Source organism: Cololabis saira, chromosome 7, assembly GCF_033807715.1.
Source record: "Cololabis saira isolate AMF1-May2022 chromosome 7, fColSai1.1, whole genome shotgun sequence".
In the NCBI taxonomy this organism is placed as follows: domain Eukaryota; kingdom Metazoa; phylum Chordata; class Actinopteri; order Beloniformes; family Belonidae; genus Cololabis; species Cololabis saira.
Genome location: NC_084593.1, coordinates 25,850,482 through 25,876,739, shown reverse-complemented (window position 1 = coordinate 25,876,739; position 26,258 = coordinate 25,850,482). Strand labels below are relative to the sequence as shown.

At 39.0% G+C, this 26,258-nt stretch overlaps 4 protein-coding genes across 6 annotated transcripts in view; all 4 read right to left on the bottom strand.

Moving 5' to 3' along the window:
• LOC133446984 (protocadherin alpha-C2-like) overlaps positions 1-20,431 on the bottom strand; it is a 48,391-nt gene extending 27,960 nt beyond the window's left edge. Inside the window, exon 1 of one of the 3 annotated variants that reach the window (XM_061725257.1) lies at positions 17,882-20,431. In XM_061725257.1, coding sequence (XP_061581241.1) covers positions 17,882-20,251 — 2,370 coding nt within the window. In that variant the 5' untranslated portion in view covers positions 20,252-20,431. Of the gene's footprint in view, positions 1-653; positions 3,279-3,562; positions 6,362-17,881 lie in introns of those variants that run through there. The other 2 variants (XM_061725253.1, XM_061725256.1) reach the window with 2 other exon arrangements.
• Positions 7,346-9,978, bottom strand: LOC133446985 (protocadherin alpha-C2-like). Its single transcript, XM_061725258.1, has one exon. The coding sequence runs from the start codon at positions 9,788-9,790 to the stop codon at positions 7,346-7,348; it is 2,445 nt and encodes an 814-aa protein (XP_061581242.1). The 5' UTR covers positions 9,791-9,978.
• LOC133446986 (protocadherin alpha-C2-like) lies at positions 11,142-13,723 on the bottom strand. Its single transcript, XM_061725259.1, has one exon. It carries the CDS (start codon positions 13,581-13,583, stop codon positions 11,142-11,144), a length of 2,442 nt encoding a protein of 813 aa, XP_061581243.1. The 5' UTR covers positions 13,584-13,723.
• Positions 14,925-17,523, bottom strand: LOC133446990 (protocadherin alpha-C2-like). Its single transcript, XM_061725262.1, has one exon. The coding sequence runs from the start codon at positions 17,325-17,327 to the stop codon at positions 14,925-14,927; it is 2,403 nt and encodes an 800-aa protein (XP_061581246.1). The 5' UTR covers positions 17,328-17,523.
• Positions 20,432-26,258: the final 5,827 nt, after the last annotated feature.

Sequence of the window (26,258 nt, the reverse complement as noted above, 5' to 3'; positions counted from 1 at the left end):
AAATGTCGATAGAAAAAAATGTTGCCTATATTTAATATTTACTTCAATATATAATGCCTGATCACAATATGCCTGGGAGAAATAAACGCACTTTGAGAGTAACGTCCTTAAAAACCAAAATGTTTAAATTCAATACATTTCACTTGGAAGAATACATTTTAAAGTAAAAAATTGTTATTGCTACATTTGTAATGTACTTTTCTTTGTTTTTTGCGTGATAATTACTAGAAAAGGATTTTGTGAAATGTTATCTCAAAATATGAAAATTGAGCTTTCTTTACTGCATAATGTCGAAATAGATGGGAACTGAACCCTTTAAGTCAAACTAAAGAAACATCATATTTTGCGTTGTATGTTTTTGTTTTGCTTTGTTTTATTTTTTTCTTATTGTAGGAAGCTCCTATTTTTTTTTTAAATTGTAGAAAAAGTAGAGCAATGGCAAAAAAAAATGTTGCTATGGATTTAAGTGTCTTTCATACAAACTTAACTAAAGTTAAGTAACCAGTGCAAACATTTTGGAGAATTGCACATGTTGCTGCACTCAATAAGATGTAAAGATTAGGCCTGTTATTAAACAGTAAAAACTAGTATGAAATTGTAAAGAATATTTAATGAATCGCATACTAAAAAAATAATGTAAAGATGCTTCGTACCTGCAGGGTGGAAGCAGCTGAGTCACTAGTATCGGTCAATCCAGTTCCTCTTGGTAAACTGGACACGATGTACCGGGAGCCCTTCGGCAGAGGCTGTCTAACCACCATCTTTCCTTTCCTGGTCTCAGCTAGAAACAGACTGTACCAGTAGGCATCGTTGGAGACCAGAGTGGAGTCTGCAATGGTGGAGTTCCTCTCACTGATCACACTGTTCCTGCTGGGAGGAGCCGGTTTACTGCCTTTGGGACTCTGACACTTGAGCACGATGGTGACAAGGATGGTGATCAGCAGCAGAAATGACACTGAGCCCAGACCGATGAGCAAATACAGGTTCAGGTCTGAAAAGATGTCGTATTCCAGAGGCATCTCAGTCATGTCAGAGTAGGTCTTAACAGCAGTCTCCACTGTGATCAGCTTGATGGTGACTGTAGCTGAGAGAGCGGGCTGTCCGTTGTCCTTGGCAACAACAACCAGTCTGAGGTGACGTGGATCTTTGTAACTGAACATCCTCATAGTCCGGATCTCTCCGTTGTATTGGTCCAGACTGAACAAACTGGCATCAGTCACTTGTAGAAACTGGTAGGTAATCCGAGAGTTGTGCACCGAGTCTGTATCTAAGGCTATCACCTTAGCAACCAGGGAGCCTTTATCAGTGGATCTGGGGATCTTTTCCTCCACCACCGAGCCGTGTGCACGCCATGGAGAGACAATGACTGGAGCATTGTCGTTCTGATCCACAATAATGATGTGGACGGTCACGTTACTGCTGAGTGGAGGAGAACCAGAGTCTCTGGCCTCGATGTGGAAAAGAAACTCATTCTCAATCTCATAGTCAAACGTTTTCAGAGCGTAAAGATTACCGTTCTCTGGATTGATGGAGAACAGCATGGACATGGAAGTGTTGACAATCTCCCTCTCTATGATGAAGTAAACTAGATACTGGTTTTCATGGAGATCAGGGTCAAACGCAGTGAGTGAACTGAGCAGGGCTCCAGGTGCGTTATTCTCCATTACACGTATAGTATAAAACGACTGGGGGAACTGTGGAACATTGTCATTAACATCCAGCAGCTCTAAAGTCATAGTCTCATTGTCAGATAAAGGAGGAGAACCTCTGTCTGTGACTGTGAACGTGATGTCATATTCTGGGACCTTCTCACGGTCTAATGGCTCTGACACCACTAACTCATAATAGTTATCAGAGGACTCCCTCAGTTTGAAAGGCATGTTACCTGGAATATGCAGATCAACCTTTCCATTATCACCTGAGTCTTTATCACTGATACTAACTACAGCTATCACCGTGTCTAACTCAATGTTTTCACTGACTGGACTCTGAAATGATTTGATAGATAATTCTGGGTGGTTGTCATTCATGTCTTCAACTACAATCTTTATTGTACATTGTCCTGATAAACTGTTGGCTCCTTTATCTGTTGCTATAACTTCCATATCATAAATCCTGAAATCCTCATAATTCAACATTCCTTTAACAGTAATTTCACCAGTAGATGGATTCAGATTAAATGTTTCCTGTGTTTTTTCTGATGTATATAAACTATATGAATATGTTATATCAGAATTTGATCCTTCATCTAAATCTGTTGCGTTGAGATGAATTATAAGACTTCCAATCGGAGAATTTTCCATTATTTTTACGCTCAGGTTTGTATTTTTAAAAACAGGAGCATTATCATTTGTATCCAAAATACGAACTATCACGTTAGCTGTACCAGAACGAGCGGGGTTTCCCCCATCTACGGCTGTGAGTATTAAATTATGAACAGCCTTCTGCTCCCGATCTAATGTTTTTTTCAAGATCAAATCGGCAAATTGTGTCCCTTCTCTTCCGGTTTGAACTTCAATATTAAAATATTCACTTTCACTCAATTGATACGTTTTTACGGAGTTAGAGCCAACATCAGGATCCACTGCATTACTGAGAGAAAATCTCTCTCCTTTTGGAGTGGCTTCAGATATATCCAGATATATAGTGTCTCTGCGAAATTGTGGGGCGTTGTCGTTCATGTCCATGATCTCCACCTCGATATTAGATATTCGTACTGGATTCTCTAAAATTAGCTCTAGTCTGAGATAACATGACGCCAAATTGGTCGCGCAAATGTATTCTCTATCTATCTTCTCCACAATATACAGTTCCCCCGTCTCTTTGTTCACGTCCAGATATCTCTTGTTAGCAATGATGTCAAGACGCATCTTCCTGTCATTCAGTGTCTTAACATCCAGACTGAGATCGGTAGCGAGGTTGGCGACAACGGAGCCTTCTTTCATTTCCTCGGGTATAGAATAATGTGTAAATGAAGTCAATATATTGCCAACAAATGAATAGATAACGACCACAATGAACAGAACATACCATTTCCATGAATCCATTGTTATGATAGAATCCGCAGATCAGTGCCTTGCATACAAAAAAATCAGTCGTTATATTTAAGGTTTCCCGAATAATTTAGTTTTGCAGCAGTGGTCTTCATACCAATCTTTTTCCGACCAAATAATGATCTGTAGATTTGTCCGGAGGAAAAGGAGCTAGTAGGTTTTCCCTTTCGGGTTTTTTCAGCAGCTCTGAGCTGTCCACCGCTTTCTCACGTCATCCCGAGAAAAGCGAGACACTCCTCTGCCGTTTTGAGCCTGTGCATAACAGCGCCACCCATACACTTTTGGCTGGATTTAAATGATTTTAGATGTGTTATTCCAAATTCAACATAATTCAATTCCTAATGAGTGTTTGTTGCATGAATTGAACAATTATTATTATACTTTGATGGCCTTTTATCAACATTGGTGATTACGTTCAGTCGCAAGAAGGAAATCTGCATGTGAAATTAGAAATAACTCAATAAATTGCTCATGAATAATAAATAAACAAAAGGATTATCAATTCGTACCTGCAGGGTGGAAGCAGCTGAGTCACTAGTATCGGTCAGTCCAGTTCCTCTTGGTAAACTGGACACGATGTACCGGGAGCCCTTCGGCAGAGGCTGTCTAACCACCATCTTTCCCTTCCTGGTCTCAGCTAGAAACAGACTGTACCAGTAGGCATCGTTGGAGACCAGAGTGGAGTCTGCAATGGTGGAGTTCCTCTCACTGATCACACTGTTCCTGCTGGGAGGAGCCGGTTTACTGCCTTTGGGACTCTGACACTTGAGCACGATGGTGACAAGGATGGTGATCAGCAGCAGAAATGACACTGAGCCCAGACCGATGAGCAAATACAGGTTCAGGTCTGAAAAGATGTCGTATTCCAGAGGCATCTCAGTCATGTCAGAGTAGGTCTTAACAGCAGTCTCCACTGTGATCAGCTTGATGGTGACTGTAGCTGAGAGAGCGGGCTGTCCGTTGTCCTTGGCAACAACAACCAGTCTGAGGTGACGTGGATCTTTGTAACTGAACATCCTCATAGTCCGGATCTCTCCGTTGTATTGGTCCAGACTGAACAAACTGGCATCAGTCACTTGTAGAAACTGGTAGGTAATCCGAGAGTTGTGCACCGAGTCTGTATCTAAGGCTATCACCTTAGCAACCAGGGAGCCTTTATCAGTGGATCTGGGGATCTTTTCCTCCACCACCGAGCCGTGTGCACGCCATGGAGAGACAATGACTGGAGCATTGTCGTTCTGATCCACAATAATGATGTGGACGGTCACGTTACTGCTGAGTGGAGGAGAACCAGAGTCTCTGGCCTCGATGTGGAAAAGAAACTCATTCTCAATCTCATAGTCAAACGTTTTCAGAGCGTAAAGATTACCATTCTCTGGATTAATGGAGAACAGCATGGACATGGAAGTGTTGACAATCTCCCTCTCTATGATGAAGTAAACTAGATACTGGTTTTCATGGAGATCAGGGTCAAACGCAGTGAGTGAGCTAAGCAGGGCTCCAGGTGCGTTATTCTCCATTACACGTATAGTATAAAACGACTGGGGGAACTGTGGAACATTGTCATTAACATCCAGCAGCTCTAAAGTCATAGTCTCATTGTCAGATAAAGGAGGAGAACCTCTGTCTGTGACTGTGAACGTGATGTCATATTCTGGGACCTTCTCACGGTCTAATTGCTCTGACACCACTAACTCATAATAGTTATCAGAGGACTCCCTCAGTTTGAAAGGCATGTTACCTGGAATATGCAGATCAACCTTTCCATTATCACCTGAGTCTTTATCACTGATACTAACTACAGCTATCACTGTGTCTAACTCAATGTTTTCACTGACTGGACTTTGAAATGATTTGATAGATAATTCTGGGTGGTTGTCATTCATGTCTTCAACTACAATCTTTATGGTACATTGTCCTGATAAACTGTTGGCTCCTTTATCTGTTGCTATAACTTCCATATCATAAATCCTGAAATCCTCATAATTCAACATCCCCTTAACTGTAATTTCACCTGTAGAAGGATTGAGATTAAACGTTTCTTGTGTTTTTTCAGACGTATATAAACTATATGAGTACGTTATATCCGAGTTCGATCCTTCATCCAAATCCGTTGCGTTGAGATGAATAACGAGACTTCCAATCGGAGAATTTTCCATTATTTTTATGTTGTACACTGATTCGTCAAATGTAGGAGCATTATCATTTGTATCCAATACGCGGACAATAACGCTAGCTGTACCAGATCGAGCAGGTTTTCCTCCATCTACAGCCGTCAGTATTAAATTATGAACCGCTTTTTGCTCCCGATCCAGTGTTTTTGTTAAGATTAACTCGGCGAATTTAGATCCGTCTCTCCCGGTCTGAATCTTAATATTAAAATCTTCACTTTCAGTAAGATAATACGTTTTAAGTGAATTAGTTCCAACGTCGGGATCAACTGCATTGCTGAGAGAAAATGTCTCTCCTTTTGGTGTCGCTTCTGATATATCTAAATATATGGTGTCTCTTCGAAATTGTGGGGCGTTGTCGTTCATGTCCATGATCTCCACCTCGATATTAGATATTCGTACTGGATTCTCTAAAATTACCTCTAGTCTGAGATAACAAGACGCCGAAGACTTGCTGTTGCAAATGTATTCTCTATCTATCTTCTCCACAATATACAGTTCCCCCGTCTCTTTGTTCACATCCAGATATCTCTTGTTAGCAATGATGTCGAGTCGCATCTTCCTCTGATTTAGTGTCTTAACATCCAGACTGAGATCGGTAGCGAGGTTGGCGACAACAGAGCCTTCTTTCATTTCCTCGGGTATAGAATAATGAATCTCTGATGTCGACATGCTTTGAACGAGTAAGAATATAATACAAATATTTAGCAGCACGCACCTTTTCAGAGACTCCATTGTTACAGCGGAACCCACCGTTGTGTGCAACACGCAACACATCAGTTGGAATTGCATATTTTTCCAGAGAGAACGTTATTCCAAAACATGTTCAGACAGATGTACGTTATGCACACCCCTTCTCAGTAAAAATGTTTCGCTACCTTTCCGTAGGTTTCAGCACCATGGAACTGTCCTGTCCTTTTTCTCAAAGGCTTCTGGCGGCGCCGATTCACAGCCTCGGCTTTCAAGGGCTAGTGTTTTAGGAACAAAATAGCGCCACCCTTAACGCTTTTAAAAACTCTTTTTACTTTTCTGAACAGGATTCTTGTCATATAATTTCATTGCTATCAGAGTTTATATAAACTTCATAGTTATTCTGGTACAGTTCAATTCAGAATGCTACAATCACGCTTAATTTTCACTTCTTAGGGAATGTATATTTGTTGCGCTTCAAGATTCGACGTGTTCTTGTTACAGAGCGAACAGTTTAAGTTAAGGTGCAAGGTTCCAGTACAAAGTCGCTGGGTTACATCTTAAATATCCTAATACATATGCAGGAATTATTTTTGAATTTAATTACATGGCTATACATTTTTTTGTTTGGGGGACATTTTAAAGGTTTTCTGACCCGTTTTAAACTTATGCGCAATACAAAGAACAAAATTAAATGTGATTTTGAGCAAAAGAAAAACCAGATCAAGATGATAGAGGTATGTTTTCATGGCAAAAAGAGCAAATTTAATTCCTCATTTTAGTTTTTTAGTAATTTTTATTTGCTCGCATATGGACATTTTCGAATACTATTAATTAAAGAAGTAGATTTCTTTAAAGATTAAAATTAAAGTTCAAGTTTATCTCAAAATCGATTTCTCTAATGCACAGAATTCAGCTAACTTTAAAATGTTTTAGAAAACAAAGTAGGCCTACATCGAAAAATAAATGGTTATTGTGAAGATTCAAGGAAAGAACGGTAGGTGGAAATCACTCAGCTGTATAGCACACATACAAGGAACTGAAGACTGGCTGATGAAGACAATATAAAAATAACTGATGTAGAGTGGTGATTATAATATCTTGATTTTTGTTTTAATTAGCATATAGCTGTTGCTGTCAAAAGGTGACTTAAATACAGTTTAGATACGTGTATTGTGGTACATGGTGTTGTAAATAACTTTTATAACTATAATTCATATATTTCATATTGTGTGTTTTCATGTAGTAATATATTTTCATAATCAAATGTATCATTATGTTATCCAAATGAAACAAAATGTTGCCTTATTAGTTTTCTGTTTCAACATTTAATGAGGTTAATTATAAGCCTAAATGATAAATCATGATCAATTAATAAAATACAGCCAAATTACATGTTACTTAGGTGATTAAGACAAATACACACTATAATCATACCTGCAGGGTGGAAGCAGCTGAGTCACTAGTATCGGTCAGTCCTGTTCCTCTTGGTAAACTGGACACGATGTACCGGGAGCCCTTCGGCAGAGGCTGTCTAACCACCATCTTTCCTTTCCTGGTCTCAGCTAGAAACAGACTGTACCAGTAGGCATCGTTGGAGACCAGAGTGGAGTCTGCAATGGTGGAGTTCCTCTCACTGATCACACTGTTCCTGCTGGGAGGAGCCGCTTTACTGCCTTTGGGACTCTGACACTTGAGCACGATGGTGACAAGGATGGTGATCAGCAGCAGAAATGACACTGAGCCCAGACCGATGAGCAAATACAGGTTCAGGTCTGAAAAGATGTCGTATTCCAGAGGCATCTCAGTCATGTCAGAGTAGGTCTTAACAGCAGTCTCCACTGTGATCAGCTTGATGGTGACTGTAGCTGAGAGAGCGGGCTGTCCGTTGTCCTTGGCAACAACAACCAGTCTGAGGTGACGTGGATCTTTGTAACTGAACATCCTCATAGTCCGGATCTCTCCATTGTATTGGTCCAGACTGAACAAACTGGCATCAGTCACTTGTAGAAACTGGTAGGTAATCCGAGAGTTGTGCACCGAGTCTGTATCTAAGGCTATCACCTTAGCAACCAGGGAGCCTTTATCAGTGGATCTGGGGATCTTTTCCTCCACCACCGAGCCGTGTGCACGCCATGGAGAGACAATGACTGGAGCATTGTCGTTCTGATCCACAATAATGATGTGGACGGTCACGTTACTGCTGAGTGGAGGAGAACCAGAGTCTCTGGCCTCGATGTGGAAAAGAAACTCATTCTCAATCTCATAGTCAAACGTTTTCAGTGCGTAAAGGTTACCGTTCTCTGGATTGATGGAGAACAGCATGGACATGGAAGTGTTGACAATCTCCCTCTCTATGATGAAGTAAACTAGATACTGGTTTTCATGGAGATCAGGGTCAAATGCAGTGAGTGAGCTGAGCAGGGCTCCAGGTGCGTTATTCTCCATTACACGTATAGTATAAAACGACTGGGGGAACTGTGGAACATTGTCATTAACATCCAGCAGCTCTAAAGTCATAGTCTCATTGTCAGATAAAGGAGGAGAACCTCTGTCTGTGACTGTGAACGTGATGTCATATTCTGGGACTTTCTCACGGTCTAATGGCTCTGACACCACTAACTCATAATAGTTATCAGAGGACTCCCTCAGTTTGAAAGGCATGTTACCTGGAATATGCAGATCAACCTTTCCATTATCACCTGAGTCTTTATCACTGATACTAACTACAGCTATCACCGTGTTTAACTCAATTTTTTCACTGACTGGACTTTGAAATGATTTGATAGATAATTCTGGGTGGTTGTCATTCATGTCTTCAACTACAATCTTTATGGTACATTGTCCTGATAAACTGTTGGCTCCTTTATCTGTTGCTATAACTTCCATATCATAAATCCTGAAATCCTCATAATTCAACATTCCTTTAACAGTAATTTCACCAGTAGAAGGATTCAGATGAAATGTTTCTTGTGTTTTTTCAGACGTATATAAACTATATGTGTATGTTATATCCGAGTTTGATCCTTCATCCAAATCCGTTGCGTTGAGATGAATAACAAGAGTTCCAATCGGAGAATTTTCCATTATTTTTATGTTGTACACTGATTCGTCAAATGTAGGAGCATTATCATTTGTATCCAAAACGCGGACAATAACGCTAGCTGTACCAGATCGAGCAGGTTTTCCTCCATCTACAGCCGTCAGTATTAAATTATGAACCGCTATTTGCTCCCGATCCAAGGTTTTTGTTAAGATTAACTCGGCGAATTTAGATCCGTCTCTACCGGTCTGAATCTTAATATTAAAATGTTCACTTTCAGTAAGATAATACGTTTTAACAGAATTAGTTCCAACGTCGTTATCAACTGCATTGCTGAGAGAAAATTTCTCTCCTTTTGGTGTCGCTTCTGATATATCTAAATATACGGTGCCTCTTCGAAATTGTGGGGCGTTGTCATTTATGTCCATGATCTCCACCTCGATATTAGATATTCGTTCTGGATTCTCTAAAATTACCTCTAGTCTGAGATAACAAGACGCCGAAGACTTGGTGTTGCAAATGTATTCTCTATCTATCTTCTCCACAATATACAGTTCCCCCGTCTCTTTGTTCACGTCCAGATATCTCTTGTTAGCAATGATGTCAAGACGCATCTTCCTGTCATTCAGTGTTTTAACATCCAGACTGAGATCGGTAGCGAGGTTGGCGACAACGGAGCCTTCTTTCATTTCCTCGGGTATAGAATAATGAATCTCTGATGTCGACATGTTTTGAACGAGTAAGAATATAATAAAAATGTTTAGCAGCACGCACCTTTTCAGAGACTCCATTGTTACAGCGGAACCCACCGTTGTGTGCAACACGCAACACATCAGTTGGAATTGTATATTTTTCCAGAGAGAACGTTATTCCAAAACATGTTCAGACAGATGTACGTTATGCACACCCCTTCTCAGTAAGAATGTTTCGCTACCTTTCCGTAGGTTTCAGCACCATGGAACTGTCCTGTCCTTTTTCTCAAAGGCTTCTGGCGGCGCCGATTCACAGCCTCGGCTTTCAAGGGCTAGTGTTTTAGGAACAAAATAGCGCCACCCTTAACGCTTAAGACTCTTTTTACTTTTCTGAACAGGATTCTTGTCATATAATTTCATTGCTATCAGAGTTTAAATGAGCTTTATAGTTGTCTTGGACACTGTTCAATTCAGAATGCTACAATCACGCTTAATTTTCACGTCTTAATGAGTGTATATTTGTTGCGCTTCAAAATGGGACGTGTTCTTGTTACAGAGTCAACAGTTTAAGTTTAGGTGCAAGGTTCCAGTACAAAGTCGCTGGGTTACATCTTAAATATCCTAATACATATGCAGGAATTCATTCTGAGGTTAATTACATGGATATACAATTTTTGTGTGGGTGGGACATTTTAAAGATTTTCTGACCCGTTTTAAACTTATGCGCAATACATAGAACGAAATTAAATTTGATTTTGAGCAAACGAAAAACCAGATCAATATAATAAGAGGTATGTTTTCATGTCAAAGTGAGAGAATTGAATTGCTCCTTTTAGTTTTTTAGTCTTTTTTTATTTTCTCGGCATGTGGACATTTTCGAATAATATTAATTAAATAAGTAGATTTCTTTAAAGATTAAAATGTAAGTTCAAGTTTATCTCAAAATCGACTTCTCTAATGCACAGAATTCAGCTAACTTTAAAATGTCTTAGAAAACAAAGTACATCGAAAAATAAATGGTTATTGTGAAGATTTAAAGAAAGAACGGTAGGTGGAAATCAGTGGCCGTGCACTCCACTATATAGTACACATACAAGGAACTGAAGACTGGCTGATGAAGACGATATAAATATAACTCATGTAGAGTGGTGATTATAATAACTTGATTGATGTGTTAATTTGCATATAGCTGATGCTGTCAAAAGGTGACTTAAATAGAGTTTACATACGTGTATTGTGGTACATGGTGTTGTAAATAACTTTTATAACTATAATTCATGTATTTCATATTGTGTGTTTTCATGTAGTAATATATTTTCAAATCAAATGTATCATTATGTTATCCAAATGAAACAAAATGTTGCCTTATTAGTTTTTCTGTTTCAACATTTAATGAGGTTAATTATAAGCCTAAATGATAAATCATGATCAATTAATAAAATACAGCCAAATTACATGTTACTTAGGTGATTAAGACAAATACACACTGTAATCATACCTGCAGGGTTGAAGCAGCTGAGTCACTAGTATCGGTCAGTCCTGTTCCTCTTGGTAAACTGGACACGATGTACCGGGAGCCCTTCGGCAGAGGCTGTCTAACCACCATCTTTCCTTTCCTGGTCTCAGCTAGAAACAGACTGTACCAGTAGGCATCGTTGGAGACCAGAGTGGAGTCTGCAATGGTGGAGTTCCTCTCACTGATCACACTGTTCCTGCTGGGAGGAGCCGGTTTACTGCCTTTGGGACTCTGACACTTGAGCACGATGGTGACAAGGATGGTGATCAGCAGCAGAAATGACACTGAGCCCAGGCCGATGAGCAAATACAGGTTCAGGTCTGAAAAGATGTCGTATTCCAGAGGCATCTCAGTCATGTCAGAGTAGGTCTTAACAGCAGTCTCCACTGTGATCAGCTTGATGGTGACTGTAGCTGAGAGAGCGGGCTGTCCGTTGTCCTTGGCAACAACAACCAGTCTGAGGTGACGTGGATCTTTGTAACTGAACATCCTCATAGTCCGGATCTCTCCGTTGTATTGGTCCAGACTGAACAAACTGGCATCAGTCACCTGGAGAAACTGGTAGGTAATCCGAGAGTTGTGCACCGAGTCTGTATCTAAGGCTATCACCTTAGAGACCAGGGAACCTTTATCAGTGGATCTGGGGATCTTTTCCTCCACCACCGAGCCGTGTGCACGCCATGGAGAGACAATGACTGGAGCATTGTCGTTCTGATCCACAATAATGATGTGGACGGTCACGTTACTGCTGAGTGGAGGAGAACCAGAGTCTCTGGCCTCGATGTGGAAAAGAAACTCATTCTCAATCTCATAGTCAAACGTTTTCAGTGCGTAAAGGTTACCGTTCTCTGGATTGATGGAGAACAGCATGGACATGGAAGTGTTGACAATCTCCCTCTCTATGATGAAGTAAACTAGATACTGGTTTTCATGGAGATCAGGGTCAAATGCAGTGAGTGAACTGAGCAGGCCTCCAGGTGCGTTATTCTCCATTACACGTATAGTATAAAACGACTGGGGGAACTGTGGAACATTGTCATTAACATCCAGCAGCTCTAAAGTCATAGTCTCATTGTCAGATAAAGGAGGAGAACCTCTGTCTGTGACTGTGAACGTGATGTCATATTCTGGGACCTTCTCACGGTCTAATGGCTCTGACACCACTAACTCATAATAGTTATCAGAGGACTCCCTCAGTTTGAAAGGCATGTTACCTGGAATATGCAGATCAACCTTTCCATTATCACCTGAGTCTTTATCACTGATACTAACTACAGCTATCACCGTGTCTAACTCAATGTTTTCACTGACTGGACTTTGAAATGATTTGATAGATAATTCTGGGTGGTTGTCATTCATGTCTTCAACTACAATCTTTATAGTACATTGTCCTGATAAACTGTTGGCTCCTTTATCTGTTGCTATAACCTCCATATCATAAATCCTGAAATCCTCATAATTCAACATTCCTTTAACTGTAATTTCACCAGTAGATGGATTGAGATGAAACGTTTCTTGTGTTTTTTCAGACGTATATAAACTATATAAGTACGTTATATCCGAGTTTGATCCTTCATCCAAATCCGTTGCGTTGAGATGAATAACGAGACTTCCAATCGGAGAATTTTCCATTATTTTTATGTTGTACACTGATTCGTCAAATGTAGGAGCATTATCATTTGTATCCAAAACGCGAACAATAACGCTAGCTGTACCAGATCGAGCAGGTTTTCCTCCATCTACGGCCGTCAGTATTAAATTATGAACCGCTTTTTGCTCCCGATCCAAGTTTTTTGTTAAGATTAACTCGGCGAATTTGGATCCGTCTCTTCCGGTCTGAATCTTAATATTAAAATATTCACTCTCACTCAGATAATACGATTTTACTGAGTTAGATCCAACATCAGGATCGATTGCATTGCTGAGAGAAAATGTCTCTCCTTTTGGAGTCGCTTCAGATATATCCAGATATATAGTGTCTCTGCGAAATTGTGGGGCGTTGTCGTTCATGTCCATGATCTCCACCTCGATATTAGATATTCGTACTGGATTCTCTAAAATTACCTCTAGTTTGAGATAACATGAGGCCAAATTGGTGTTGCAAATGTATTCTCTATCTATCTTCTCCACAATATACAGTTCCCCCGTCTCTTTGTTCACATCCAGATATCTCTTGTTAGCAATGATGTCAAGACGCATCTTCCTCTCATTTAGGGTTTTAACATCCAGACTGAGATCGGTAGCGAGGTTGGCGACAACGGAGCCTTCTTTCATTTCCTCGGGTATAGAATAATGAATCTTTGATGTCGACATGCTTTGAACGAGTAAGAATATAATAAAAATGTTTAGCAGCACGCACCTTTTCAGAGACTCCATTGTTACAGCGGAACCCACCCTTGTGTGCAAGACACAACACATCAGTTGGAATTGTATATTTTTCCAGAAAGAACGTTATTCCAAAACATGTTCAGACAGATGAACGTTATGCACACCCCTTCTCAGTAAAAATGTTTCGCTACCTTTCCGTAGGTTTCAGCACCATGGAACTGTCCTGTCCTTTTTCTCAAAGGGTTCTGGCGGCGCCGATTCACAGGCTCGGCTTTCAAGGGCTAGTGTTTTAGGAACAAAATAGCGCCACCCTTAACGCTTTTAAAGACTCTTTTTACTTTTCTGAACAGGATTCTTGTCATATAATTTCATTGCTATCAGAGTGTCTAAGCTTCATAGTTATCCTGGTACAGTTCAATTCAGAATGCTACAATCACGGTTAATTTTCACTTCGTAGTGAGTGTATATTTTGTTGCTCTTCAAAATGTGACGTGTTCTTGTTACAGAGTGAACAGTTTAAGTTTACGTGCAAGGTTTTAGTACAAAGTCGCTGCATCACATCTTAAATATCCTAATACATATGCAGGAATTCATTCTGAGGTTAATTACACACATTTTTTTGTGTGGGTGAAATTTTAAAGGTTTTCTGACCCGTTATAAACTTGTGCGCAATACAAAGAATGAAATTAAATGTGATATTGAGCAAACGAAAAACCAGATTAATATGATAAGAGGTATGTTTTCATGTCAAAGAGAGAGAATCTAATTGCTCATTTTAGTTTTTTTGTCTTTTTTATTTTCTCGGCATGTGGACATTTTCGAATACTATTAATTAAATTAGTAGATTTCTTTAAAGATTCAAATGTAAGTTCAAGTTTATCTCAAAATCGAGTTCTCTAATGCAAAGTATTCAGCTAACTTGAAAATGTTTTAGAAAACAAAGTACATCGAAAAATACATGGTTATTGTGAAGATTTAAAGAAAGAAAGGTAGGTGGAAATCAGTGGCCGTGAACTCCACTATATAGCACACATACAAGGAACTGAAGACTGGCTGATGAAGACGAAATCAAAATAACTGATGTAGAGGGGTGATTATAATGTCTTGATTTTTGTTTTAATTAGCATATAGCTGTTGCTGTCAAAGGTGTTTTAAATACAGTTTAGATACGTGTATTGTGGTACATGGTGTTGTAAATAACTTTTATAACTATAATTCATGTATTTCATATTGTGTGTTTTCATGTATATATTTTCCTAATGAAATATGTATAATTATGTTATCCAAATAAAACAAAATGTTGCCTTATTAGTTTTCTGTTTCAACATTTAATCAGGTTAATTATAAGCCTAAATGTTAAATCATTATCGATTAATAAAACACAGCCAAATTACATGTTACTTAGGTGATTAAGACAAATACACACTATAATCATACCTGCAGGGTTGAAGCAGCTGAGTCACTAGTGTCGGTCAGTCCTGTTCCTCTTGGTAAACTGGACACGATGTACCGGGAGCCCTTCGGCAGAGGCTGTCTAACCACCATCTTTCCTTTCCTGGTCTCAGCTAGAAACAGACTGTACCAGTAGGCATCGTTGGAGACCAGAGTGGAGTCTGCAATGGTGGAGTTCCTCTCACTGATCACACTGTTCCTGCTGGGAGGAGCCGGTTTACTGCCTTTGGGACTCTGACACTTGAGCACGATGGTGACAAGGATGGTGATCAGCAGCAGAAATGACACTGAGCCCAGGCCGATGAGCAAATACAGGTTCAGGTCTGAAAAGATGTCGTATTCCAGAGGCATCTCAGTCATGTCAGAGTAGGTCTTAATAGCAGTCTCCACTGTGATCAGCTTGATGGTGACTGTAGCTGAGAGAGCGGGCTGTCCGTTGTCCTTGGCAACAACAACCAGTCTGAGGTGACGTGGATCTTTGTAACTGAACATCCTCATAGTCCGGATCTCTCCGTTGTATTGGTCCAGACTGAACAAACTGGCATCAGTCACCTGGAGAAACTGGTAGGTAATCCGAGAGTTGTGCACCGAGTCTGTATCTAAGGCTATCACCTTAGAGACCAGGGAACCTTTATCAGTGGATCTGGGGATCTTTTCCTCCACCACTGAGCCGTGTGCACGCCATGGAGAGACAATGACTGGAGCATTGTCGTTCTGATCCACAATAATGATGTGGACGGTCACGTTACTGCTGAGTGGAGGAGAACCAGAGTCTCTGGCCTCGATGTGGAAAAGAAACTCATTCTCAATCTCATAGTCAAACGTTTTCAGAGCGTAAAGGTTACCGTTCTCTGGATTGATGGAGAACAGCATGGACATGGAAGTGTTGACAATCTCCCTCTCTATGATGAAGTAAACTAGATACTGGTTTTCATGGAGATCAGGGTCAAATGCAGTGAGTGAACTGAGCAGGGCTCCAGGTGCGTTATTCTCCATTACACGTATAGTATAAAACGACTGGGGGAACTGTGGAACATTGTCATTAACATCCAGCAGCTCTAAAGTCATAGTCTCATTGTCAGATAAACGAGGAGAACCTCTGTCTGTGACTGTGAACGTGATGTCATACTCTGGGACCTTCTCACGGTCTAATGGCTCTGACACCACTAACTCATAATAGTTATCAGAGGACTCCCTCAGTTTGAAAGGCATGTTACCTGGAATATGCAGATCAACCTTTCCATTATCACCTGAGTCTTTATCACTGATACTAACTACAGCTATCACCGTGTCTAACTCAATGTTTTCACTGACTGGACTTTGAAATGATTTGATAGATAATTCTGGGTGGTTGTCATTCATGTCTTCAACTACAATCTTTATGGTACATTGTCCTGATAAACTGTTGGCTCCTTTATCTGTTGCTATAACTTCCATATCATAAATCCTGAAATCCTCATAATTCAACATCCCCTTAACTGTAATTTCACCTGTAGATGGATTAAGATTAAATGTTTCTTGGGTTTTTTCAGAAGTATATAAACTATATGAGTATGTTAAATCAGAATTTGATCCTTCATCTAAATCTGTTGCATTGAGATGAATTATAAGACTTCCAATCGGAGAATTTTCCATTAACTTTACGCTGAGGTTTGCATTTTTAAAAACAGGAGCATTATCATTTGTATCCAAAACGTGAACAATAATGCTGGCTGTGCCAGATCTAGCAGGTGTTCCTCCATCTACGGCTGTGAGTATTAAATTATGAACCGCCTTCTTTTCTCGATCTAATGTCTTTTTTAAGATCAAATCTGCGAATTTGGACCCCTCTCTTCCAGTCTGAACTTCAATATTAAAATATTCACTTTCACTTAGGTGATACGTCTTCACAGAGTTAGAGCCAACATCAGGATCAGCTGCATTACTGAGAGAAAATCTCTCCCCGTTTGGCGTCGCTTCTGATATATCCAAATGTATGGCGTCTCTACGAAATTGTGGGGCGTTGTCGTTCACGTCCAAAATTTCCACCTCCATGTTAAAAATTCGTAAGGGATTTTCGAGTATAACCTCAAGCCTTAGATAACAAGAGGCAGACGACTTTGTAGGGCAAATATATTCTCTGTCTATTTTCTCCATAACATACAGTTCGCCAGTCTCTTTGTTCACATCCAGATATCTCTTGTTAGCAATGATGTCGAGCCGCATCTTCCTTTCAATGAGGGTGTTAACATCGAGGCCGAGATCGTTTGCAAGATTTGCTACAACTGATCCTTCTTTCATTTCTTCGGGTATAGAATAATGAGTCACCGAGGTCGCCGTCTTGTTTATAAAATAAAATTGTATGAAGAGAGCAAGCAAGACGTACCTTTTCCATGACTGCATTGTTGTAGTTGAACCCACATGCGTTAGCGTGGGCTACAGCAAATAATTCGTACCATAAATCTCTCACTTAACAATAACTTTTGCTCCAGATTTCCTTATCTCAAACATATTCCGACCGCAGGATGTCAAGTGGGTGTTTCAGCAGTAAAAGAGATATGACTTGGCCGTCGAATGTTTCAGCACCACGGAGCTGTTCTGGTCGTTCTACAACGAGAACAGCAGTCACCCCGGAGCCGTTCAGTCACTGGAGTTTTACTAACAGAGCAGCGCCCCCAACATTTCTCCTTACTCTTTACACTGGTTCAGACAGAATATCTAAAAAATGTCTTTGGTCAATTGTGTATAATTCGGTAAACTGATTTGAGATGTTTTTACTCCGTTACTTGTTCGAAAGAATGATAACACTTACTTTTTTATAAACTTTAAAGGTGAGGTTTGATCACCACAAACATATTACGTGAAATTAAATATCGCTTGATTTATTGCTAATCAAATTTAAATATCATCATAACAACATAGACAAATGCGTATTTGTATAAATATGTTTTTTTTACCTGCAGAGTTGAAGCAGCTGAGTCACTAGTGTCGGTCAGTCCTGTTCCTCTTGGTAAACTGGACACGATGTACCGGGAGCCCTTCGGCAGAGGCTGTCTAACCACCATCTTTCCTTTCCTGGTCTCAGCTAGAAACAGACTGTACCAGTAGGCATCGTTGGAGACCAGAGTGGAGTCTGCAATGGTGGAGTTCCTCTCACTGATCACACTGTTCCTGCTGGGAGGAGCCGGTTTACTGCCTTTGGGACTCTGACACTTGAGCACGATGGTGACAAGGATGGTGATCAGCAGCAGAAATGACACTGAGCCCAGACCGATGAGCAAATACAGGTTCAGGTCTGAAAAGATGTCGTATTCCAGAGGCATCTCAGTCATGTCAGAGTAGGTCTTAACAGCAGTCTCCACTGTGATCAGCTTGATGGTGACTGTAGCTGAGAGAGCGGGCTGTCCGTTGTCCTTGGCAACAACAACCAGTCTGAGGTGACGTGGATCTTTGTAACTGAACATCCTCATAGTCCGGATCTCTCCGTTGTATTGGTCCAGACTGAACAAACTGGCATCAGTCACTTGTAGAAACTGGTAGGTAATCCGAGAGTTGTGAACCGAGTCTGTATCTAAGGCTATCACCTTAGCAACCAGGGAGCCTTTATCAGTGGATCTGGGGATCTTTTCCTCCACCACCGAGCCGTGTGCACGCCATGGAGAGACAATGACTGGAGCATTGTCGTTCTGATCCACAATAATGATGTGGACGGTCACGTTACTGCTGAGTGGAGGAGAACCAGAGTCTCTGGCCTCGATGTGGAAAAGAAACTCATTCTCAATCTCATAGTCAAAAGTTTTCAGTGCGTAAAGGTTACCGTTCTCTGGATTGATGGAGAACAGCATTGACATGGAAGTGTTGACAATCTCCCTCTCTATGATGAAGTAAACTAAATACTGGTTTTCATGGAGATCAGGGTCAAATGCAGTGAGTGAACTGAGCAGGCCTCCAGGTGCGTTATTCTCCATTACACGTATAGTATAAAACGACTGGGGGAACTGTGGCGCGTTGTCATTAACATCTAGTAGATTTACATTTATTGTTTCGTTATCAGACAAAGGGGGCGTGCCTGCGTCTTTCACAATCAGCATTATTACATATTCAGGTACTTTTTCACGATCCAAAGGCTCGGACACAAGTAGTTTGTAATGCCGAGGTCTATCTGACGATTCGTTAAGTACAAATGGCATGGACTGATGTATGGATAATGTTACGTTTCCATTTTCCCCAGTATCTCTGTCACTTATATCTATCAGAGCAATGACAGTTCCTACTGGTATGTTTTCAGCCACTGTGTTTTTAACAGACTGTATGGTGATTTCTGGATAATTATCATTCATATCCGTCACATGAACAACAACTTTACACTGTCCCAGCAGGGGGTTTGGCCCCTTATCTCTGGCCTCAATGTACATTTCGTAAAATTTCATATCTTCATAATCCATCGTTCCCTTCACCGTTATCTCCCCAGTGTTAGGATTTAGTGCAAACACTTCTTGGGTTTTTTCCGACGTGTAAAGGGTGAATGAGTACACTATCTCTGAATTTGGGCCCTCGTCAATATCTGTTGCGATTAGCTTCTTCGCCAGTGTTCCTATTGGGGTGTTTTCTGTCATATTTATCGTGTAAGTTTGCTCGTCAAATCGAGGAGGATTGTCGTTTGTATCCTGTACTCTCACAATGATATTGGCAGTGCCGGAGCGCACAGGTACACCACCATCCACAGCCGTGAGAATTAAATTATGCACCGCATCCTCCTCTCGATCTAAAGATTTGGTCAATACTAAATCCACATACTGAGTGCCATCAGTACCTGTCTGGATTTCAATGGTGAAATGTTCACTCGCACTGAGTTTGTATGTTTTAATTGTATTGACGCCCACATCTGGATCTACGGCGTTAGGCAGCGAAAATCTTTCTCCTGGTGTTGCGGACTCGGACACGTCGAGCTCTACTCTGTCTCTTCGAAAATGTGGAGCGTTATCGTTAATGTCCGTGATTCCAAGCTCAATGTTGAAGATGCGTAAAGGACTTTCTATGATAACGTCGAGCTTTAGAAAACAGGATGTTGGCTTCGCTGGACAAAGATATTCCCTGTCCACCTTTTCCACGATATAAAGTTCTCCCGTATTTTTGTTAAAGTCTAGATATTTTTTACTGGTAAAAATGTCGAGTTTTACCTCTCGTTGTGGCTCCAGTCCCAAATCTGCTGCCAGATTAGCCACTACCGAGCCGGTCTCCATCTCCTCGGCTATCGAGTACCGTGTCACAGACAAAGCACTGGGCCATACTGCAGCCAGGACAAAGGCAGCGCCCCAAAATGTCATCCTTTCCTCTGCAAGGAGAAAATTCTCTATCGATTCTAAACGTCCGTGGTGTTTTGTTGATTTTGAAATTCTGACAAAATAATAGGTGATTCTTAAATGAAATTATTAACATTAGGGCTTGTTAATTTGTTTAAGAATTAAAAAAAGAAAGAAAAACATGTTGCCCAGAAGACGCCGTGTCCAACACACTCCGCGCAAATAGGTGTGTCATCGCTTCAAAAAAGGAGATGGATCTTGCTGTAATGGCCAATAGTGACACCATGTGACTAAACTGCACAGTGACATGTACGGTAGTGTAGTGTCATTTCACACAGAATTATGTTGATGTTGCTCATATATTTTTTACAGGGAACAATCTGCGGGCAGGTTTTTCTTGGTTGTTTTGATCAAAATTAATCTTAAACCCAGAGAGCCCCGTGAGCTCTATAATGTCTGTACACAGAGAAGAACATGGTGTAAATGTATGTCATGTTTGTACTCATAGAATTAAGGAGTGCAGCATATTACAAAGAGAAAACTTTTTTTTCCAATTCAATTCAATTTAATTTATATAGCGTCTAAGCAGAAGTTGTCTCTATAGGTGCTTTCCAGAGACCCAGAACATGACCCCCGAGTAATTATTACACAAACATAACATAAACAATGGCAGGTAAATATTCCCTTAGTGAGAGAAAAACCAAAAACAAACTACAAGAACAATGGACAACTATGAGATACTTATAATTAATAAAAAATGGAGGAGGAGAAGAGAAGGGTGAGGTCAGTGGATCATGTCGGTGTCCTCCTGCAGCGTTGCTCTATAGCAGCATATCTACCACAAAGCTATGTTTGAGAGACTAACTATTATAGTCTTGTTATAGCTGCAGCTATGACTACTGACTCTAACACATTAGAGTTTACACTAACTACACTGAAGCGCATGCAAATATAACATATTTAAATATGTGATATTAACAATTAAAAATGAAGTTTGTTGCTTTACATGAATACATCTAGTTTTGAACTTAATCTACATTTGTTCAAAAAGCAGTATCCGCAGTATTTATGAAATCTTTTCATTTACACACAAACAACAAACAATGATCTTGTTATATTTACTTTTCCTTTAACAATTTTAATTTATTGGGCAGATTGACCAACGTTTAGATGAAACATGCTTTATTTGTTTTTTTTTGTAGAACACAACAGTAAAAAATATCTTTGTATAAACTACTTAATTTTTAGTATGTACAAAATTCAGTCATAAGTAAAGTCAACTTAACTTTTGCAAGTAAAGTCAACTTGATTTTTAATTTTTATTTTCCTTTTTATCTTTTTTTTCTTTTTTTCCTTTTTTCTTTTTTTCTCTTTGTTCTTTTTTTCTCTTTTGTTTTTCTTTTTTCCTTTTTCTTTTTTTCCTTTTTTCTCTTTTTTTCTTCTTTTTTTCTCTTTTTCCCTTTTTTCTTTTTTTTCTCTTTTTTTTCTTTTAAAAGTCAACTTAATTTTGATAAATGAAGTAAAATTAACACAATTAAGCTGACTGTACTTGCAAAATGTATTATTCACATACATAAAATTAAGTACTTTATACAAAGACTAGTCTTTCTTGATCTACATAATAATATCATGCAAAAAGTTGACTTATTTTTTTAAAGTATCAGCACAATATTTGTATCAGCGTAGAGGTTTACTAACACTAACTAGATGTTTACTGAACACTAACTAGAGGTTTACTTAATACTAACTAGGCTATAGGCTTTACTAAACAGAAAGGTTTTAAATTTGGTTTTAAAGGTGGTAGTGGTGTCAGCCTCCTTAACCCAGATTGGAAGTTGGTTCCATAGTAACGGTGCCTGATAGCAAAACGCCTGCCCTCCTTCAGATTCAAATGTGGTGATATATATGATATAAATGTGGTGGATAATATTCTAAATGATTTTGGAACAGAGAAATATACATTATCTGCTCTCTACTAAATGCAATATTCTGCTTTCACACTGGTACCATATAGTAGTGAGTGACCAATCACACTGTTTCCTTTCAGGCTGATTCTGTCACACCGTGGTGGGGTTGTCTTGTCCTGGGCCTTTTTGTCTTGTCATTTCCTGTTTTATTTTGAAAGAAGTACCTCTCCTCTCGTTTCAGGTCACTTGCCCTTCCTCATGTGTCACCGGTCTGATTGCCCTCCCTGATTCCTGATTGTTTTCACCTGCTCCTCATTACCCTCATGTGTTCAAATACTCTGCGTCTCCCCTGGTCTTGTGCCAGTGTTTTTCTTGGTTCATGTGCTTCACCCCAGCCGTCTTCACAGTTTTGGATCACAGTTGTTGCCACAGTTCTTATCAGTTTCCTCCAAGTGAGAGATTTTTAGTTGTAAGTCTTATATCCTAGTGGAATTTTCTAGTTAATTTTTGCATAGCCTTTTGTTTCCTCCATGTGGAGTGATTTTGGGTTTTGGTATTGATTAAACCTGCTTCTTGTTGAAGAAGCACGTTATAGAAAATATTTCATAGCCTGCTTTTTTTCTCAGCCTTGGGATTAAACTGAAATATCTATTAAAGACTCTGATACTCTGCATCTGTGTCCTGTGTATACGCCTGGTCCTGACAGATTCCCAACATATCTGGTCAGGAGGTTGCTTAATAATGCCAGTTACATGAGCACAAAGCAGGTATTACCTCTGGCAAATTTAATTTGACAAACCTGTCTGAGGCTTCAAATACATTTTATAGCCAGTTTGGTTTATTTTTAAAAATCTTGATGACAATGTTTGGGATCATTTTAAAGTGATATATGATTGATTTTGGAAATGCTTGTTTACCTGGTATGTTTTTGATAAATTTACTGAAATTATAATTGTCTGAATATTATTTATGCTTATGTTAAAACATAGCTAATACTGATCAACAGTACTTAACAAGTGACATGTCAACAGTTGGAAATATTATTTCCCCCTTTATAAATATTATAAAGAGTAATTGGAGCCTACTTATTAAAGCACTGATGTCAGTATTTATGAAACGGAAATCAAAATGCTACAAAATCAAATCTGTCATGACCAATGAACATATTTGAGGGTACATAAAGTGAAAACAATAACCTTTTCTGTTTTTTGAGATCATATTTAATTTTCCGAGGTGAATTTAAACAAAAAAAAAAAATCCAGCAATTAAAAGAAAAAAGTTAGGGGGCTATAACTTGTTGGGATATAGCTCTGAATATGTGTCATCGGTGAACTGTTTAGATTTATAGAATTCTGTGACGCCAATCAATATCAGAATAGAATTATCCAACTTCGTTCATCGTGTGTTGGAAGTGGTAACTCTTTGATCTTGTTTCGTTGCTTCACTGTAACTGTAAATTATCAGTAGTGAGGTTTATGTATATTTACAATTAAACTAAAGTTTAAAGCTGCACATTGGTCTCAAAAGAGTGACACTGCTGAAAAAAAAAGGTTGGAGACTGGAATCAAGTGGGAGAGTGTGTATTTGGGAAAAATATACAGGCCTGTTGTTTTTTATTAAAAATGAATGCTAAAAAAATGGCTTTGGGTGTAAATGGAATGCTGGACTTTTTTGTTTGCTTATTTGTTTTCTCTTTTTTCTCTCTTTTGCTTGTCTCAAAATAGGACAAAAGAAGAACCAGGGCTCCTTTTTCCTGCATCCACTGTGTTTATGTTTCAGCCTCAGCCTCCTTTACCTGTCACTGTTGTGATTTACGTTAATGTAAACGTCAACTCTACAGTATTATGATACTTTTGAAAATGATTCCCTCCTGTAATACTCTTGATGTTTGAGGATGAAATGATTATTACTCAATGATGCCATCTGCTGGAGTAAAATGAGAAGGAGGAGGAGACGACCCAGAAGAAAAAAAGGAGGAAAAAGAAGAGGCTTAAAGCTTTTAATCAAAAGTGTATTTATTGTGTATAAATGATATTTAAAGAAAATATATATATCAAGCATTTTTCCTCTTTACAAGGTGATGCTCAATTTGAGGTCTCTATAAACCAGTATGTTTCAACCCTGGTCCAGGACAGACATGGACAATTTTGTTGGTCCATTAAAGAAAGAAAACCCACAATGGTCACTGAAATAACTTGAAAACTGACAATAGTGTTCTTTTCTTTTCTTTGACTTATTCATTTTTGCATCGCTGGCCATAGAGCTGATGTGACATGACAAGAAGCTCCAGTTTTGTCTTATCTATCCAAAGAACATTCTCCCAGAACTATTGCGGTTTGACCAAATCTATTTTGGCCTTTTTATGATTTGCTTTCAACAGTCGAGTTGTCCTCAGTTGTCTACTTTGGCTCTATCAGTAATGGATGGTGTGATCTCAAGGAAAGTTGTTCTGGGTTCTTTGGTCACCATTTGTACTTTATCAGTCTCACCAATTTGTCTTTAATTTTCCTCTTGTGGCCACATCCAAGATGGTTGGCTACAGTCCCTTTATCCCTAAAATTCTGGATGAAAATCCAGATGAAAAATGAAAAACTGTTGTCACTGGAATCAAGCTGTTCTGATATGGTCTTCTAGCCTTTACGTTTATGTCTATCATTTTGTTACTGAATTCCTCAGACAACTTTCTACTTTGCTGTTTCTGGTCCAGGATCAGTGTGGTGCACTCCATGATATATAAAAAAGAGTTATGTTTAAATAAGTAGACTGGCTGACTGTAAGATTGAAGACACCTTTGATTCTAATTGCAGGTGACAGTGAGTTGAACATGTCACTATGGTCAAATAATTTTCAATTTCTTCTTGGGCTATGAGGTATTTTGTCATGGCCACATTCTTTTAGTTGATTTTTTAATGATTTTTAAATTATTTTCATTAGTCTGTTTTCAGTAAATCATTATCTTTCATTGCTTTTGTCAGTTTCAAATATTTCAGAGATCATTGGGGGTTATTGTTTTTCTTTAATAAAATGATACCAACACATTTTTCCACATGTTTATTTTAAATTGTACATATGGGCTGTATGTACAACTTCATAAAAGTGTCTCAATGACATTTAAATGTTATCACTTAGCAGACACTTTTATTGAAAAGCCACTTACAAGTGAGGAAAAATATTCAAGCTTCAATCTGCAGAAAACTTTAACTTGTGCATAAAGTGCTTAATCTGTTTAAATATATTTAAATGAATAATCAAAATAGAACTGCTGTAGAAGTGAAAATAAAGTGTGAGTAAGGAGTTTTAGGGTGCTTATAGATATTTAAGGACATGGCTCATGGAGGTTCTTGAAAGTAGAAAGAAGATCCCTACTGACAGTAGACCTTTCTATCACAAAGTCAGATTTGTCTGGACTAAAACATTCATGGCCGATGGCAGAGGAATGGCACTGTGTTTCTATCAGCAGTATTGTCTCAGAGAAATTACAAGATGGAGTATAGATCTTCTCATCTGAGTCTGCCTGTTTAAATACTTGCCTCACAACCCTGCTCACTCACAGTTTCTTACACAAGATTTCAACTTGGACACAAAGTATTGTTTCTAACAAAAGTGACTCCCATTAATTAACCTGGTCTGAAACAAGAGTTGAATATTTTTAAGAAAATGCCCCTATGTGCTTGATGTGACTTGTACTTGACTTGCACTTAACTTTTCATTAGAAACCACCATTTCAGAGTACTTCTTTTTGTATTTCTGTACAACTTTGGCTTCTTACTAGCTTAAAACAATAAGATATTACTTAAGCACATCATGAATATAGAAACATTGTTGATGATTAACATATCCAACAATAGTAAAATGATTCATTTAAAAAAAAAATCTGAGCTGCACTGTAGTCTTTATAGTAGTTTTATGTAACTTTAACTGTAACTTTTAATTGCTATATTGCTACTATGACTAATGAGTTAAGTAAATATGTACTATAAGTAAATAAAAAAGTTTGAGGTATTTTTATGTTTTTTCCATAAACATAATTTCTACCATATAACTTTTCTTGTCAATTATTAGGGAAAAAAACACGACAAAATGGATTGTTCTGAGAGGTTACAGGAGTCCATGGGGCAAAAATA

Excerpts from the sequence above, each read along its gene's own strand:
- LOC133446985 (XM_061725258.1), bottom strand. The coding sequence starts at position 9,790 with ATGTGTTGCGTGTTGCACACAACGGTGGGTTCCGCTGTAACAATGGAG.
- LOC133446986 (XM_061725259.1), bottom strand. The coding sequence starts at position 13,583 with ATGTGTTGTGTCTTGCACACAAGGGTGGGTTCCGCTGTAACAATGGAG.
- LOC133446990 (XM_061725262.1), bottom strand. The coding sequence starts at position 17,327 with ATGCAGTCATGGAAAAGGTACGTCTTGCTTGCTCTCTTCATACAATTT.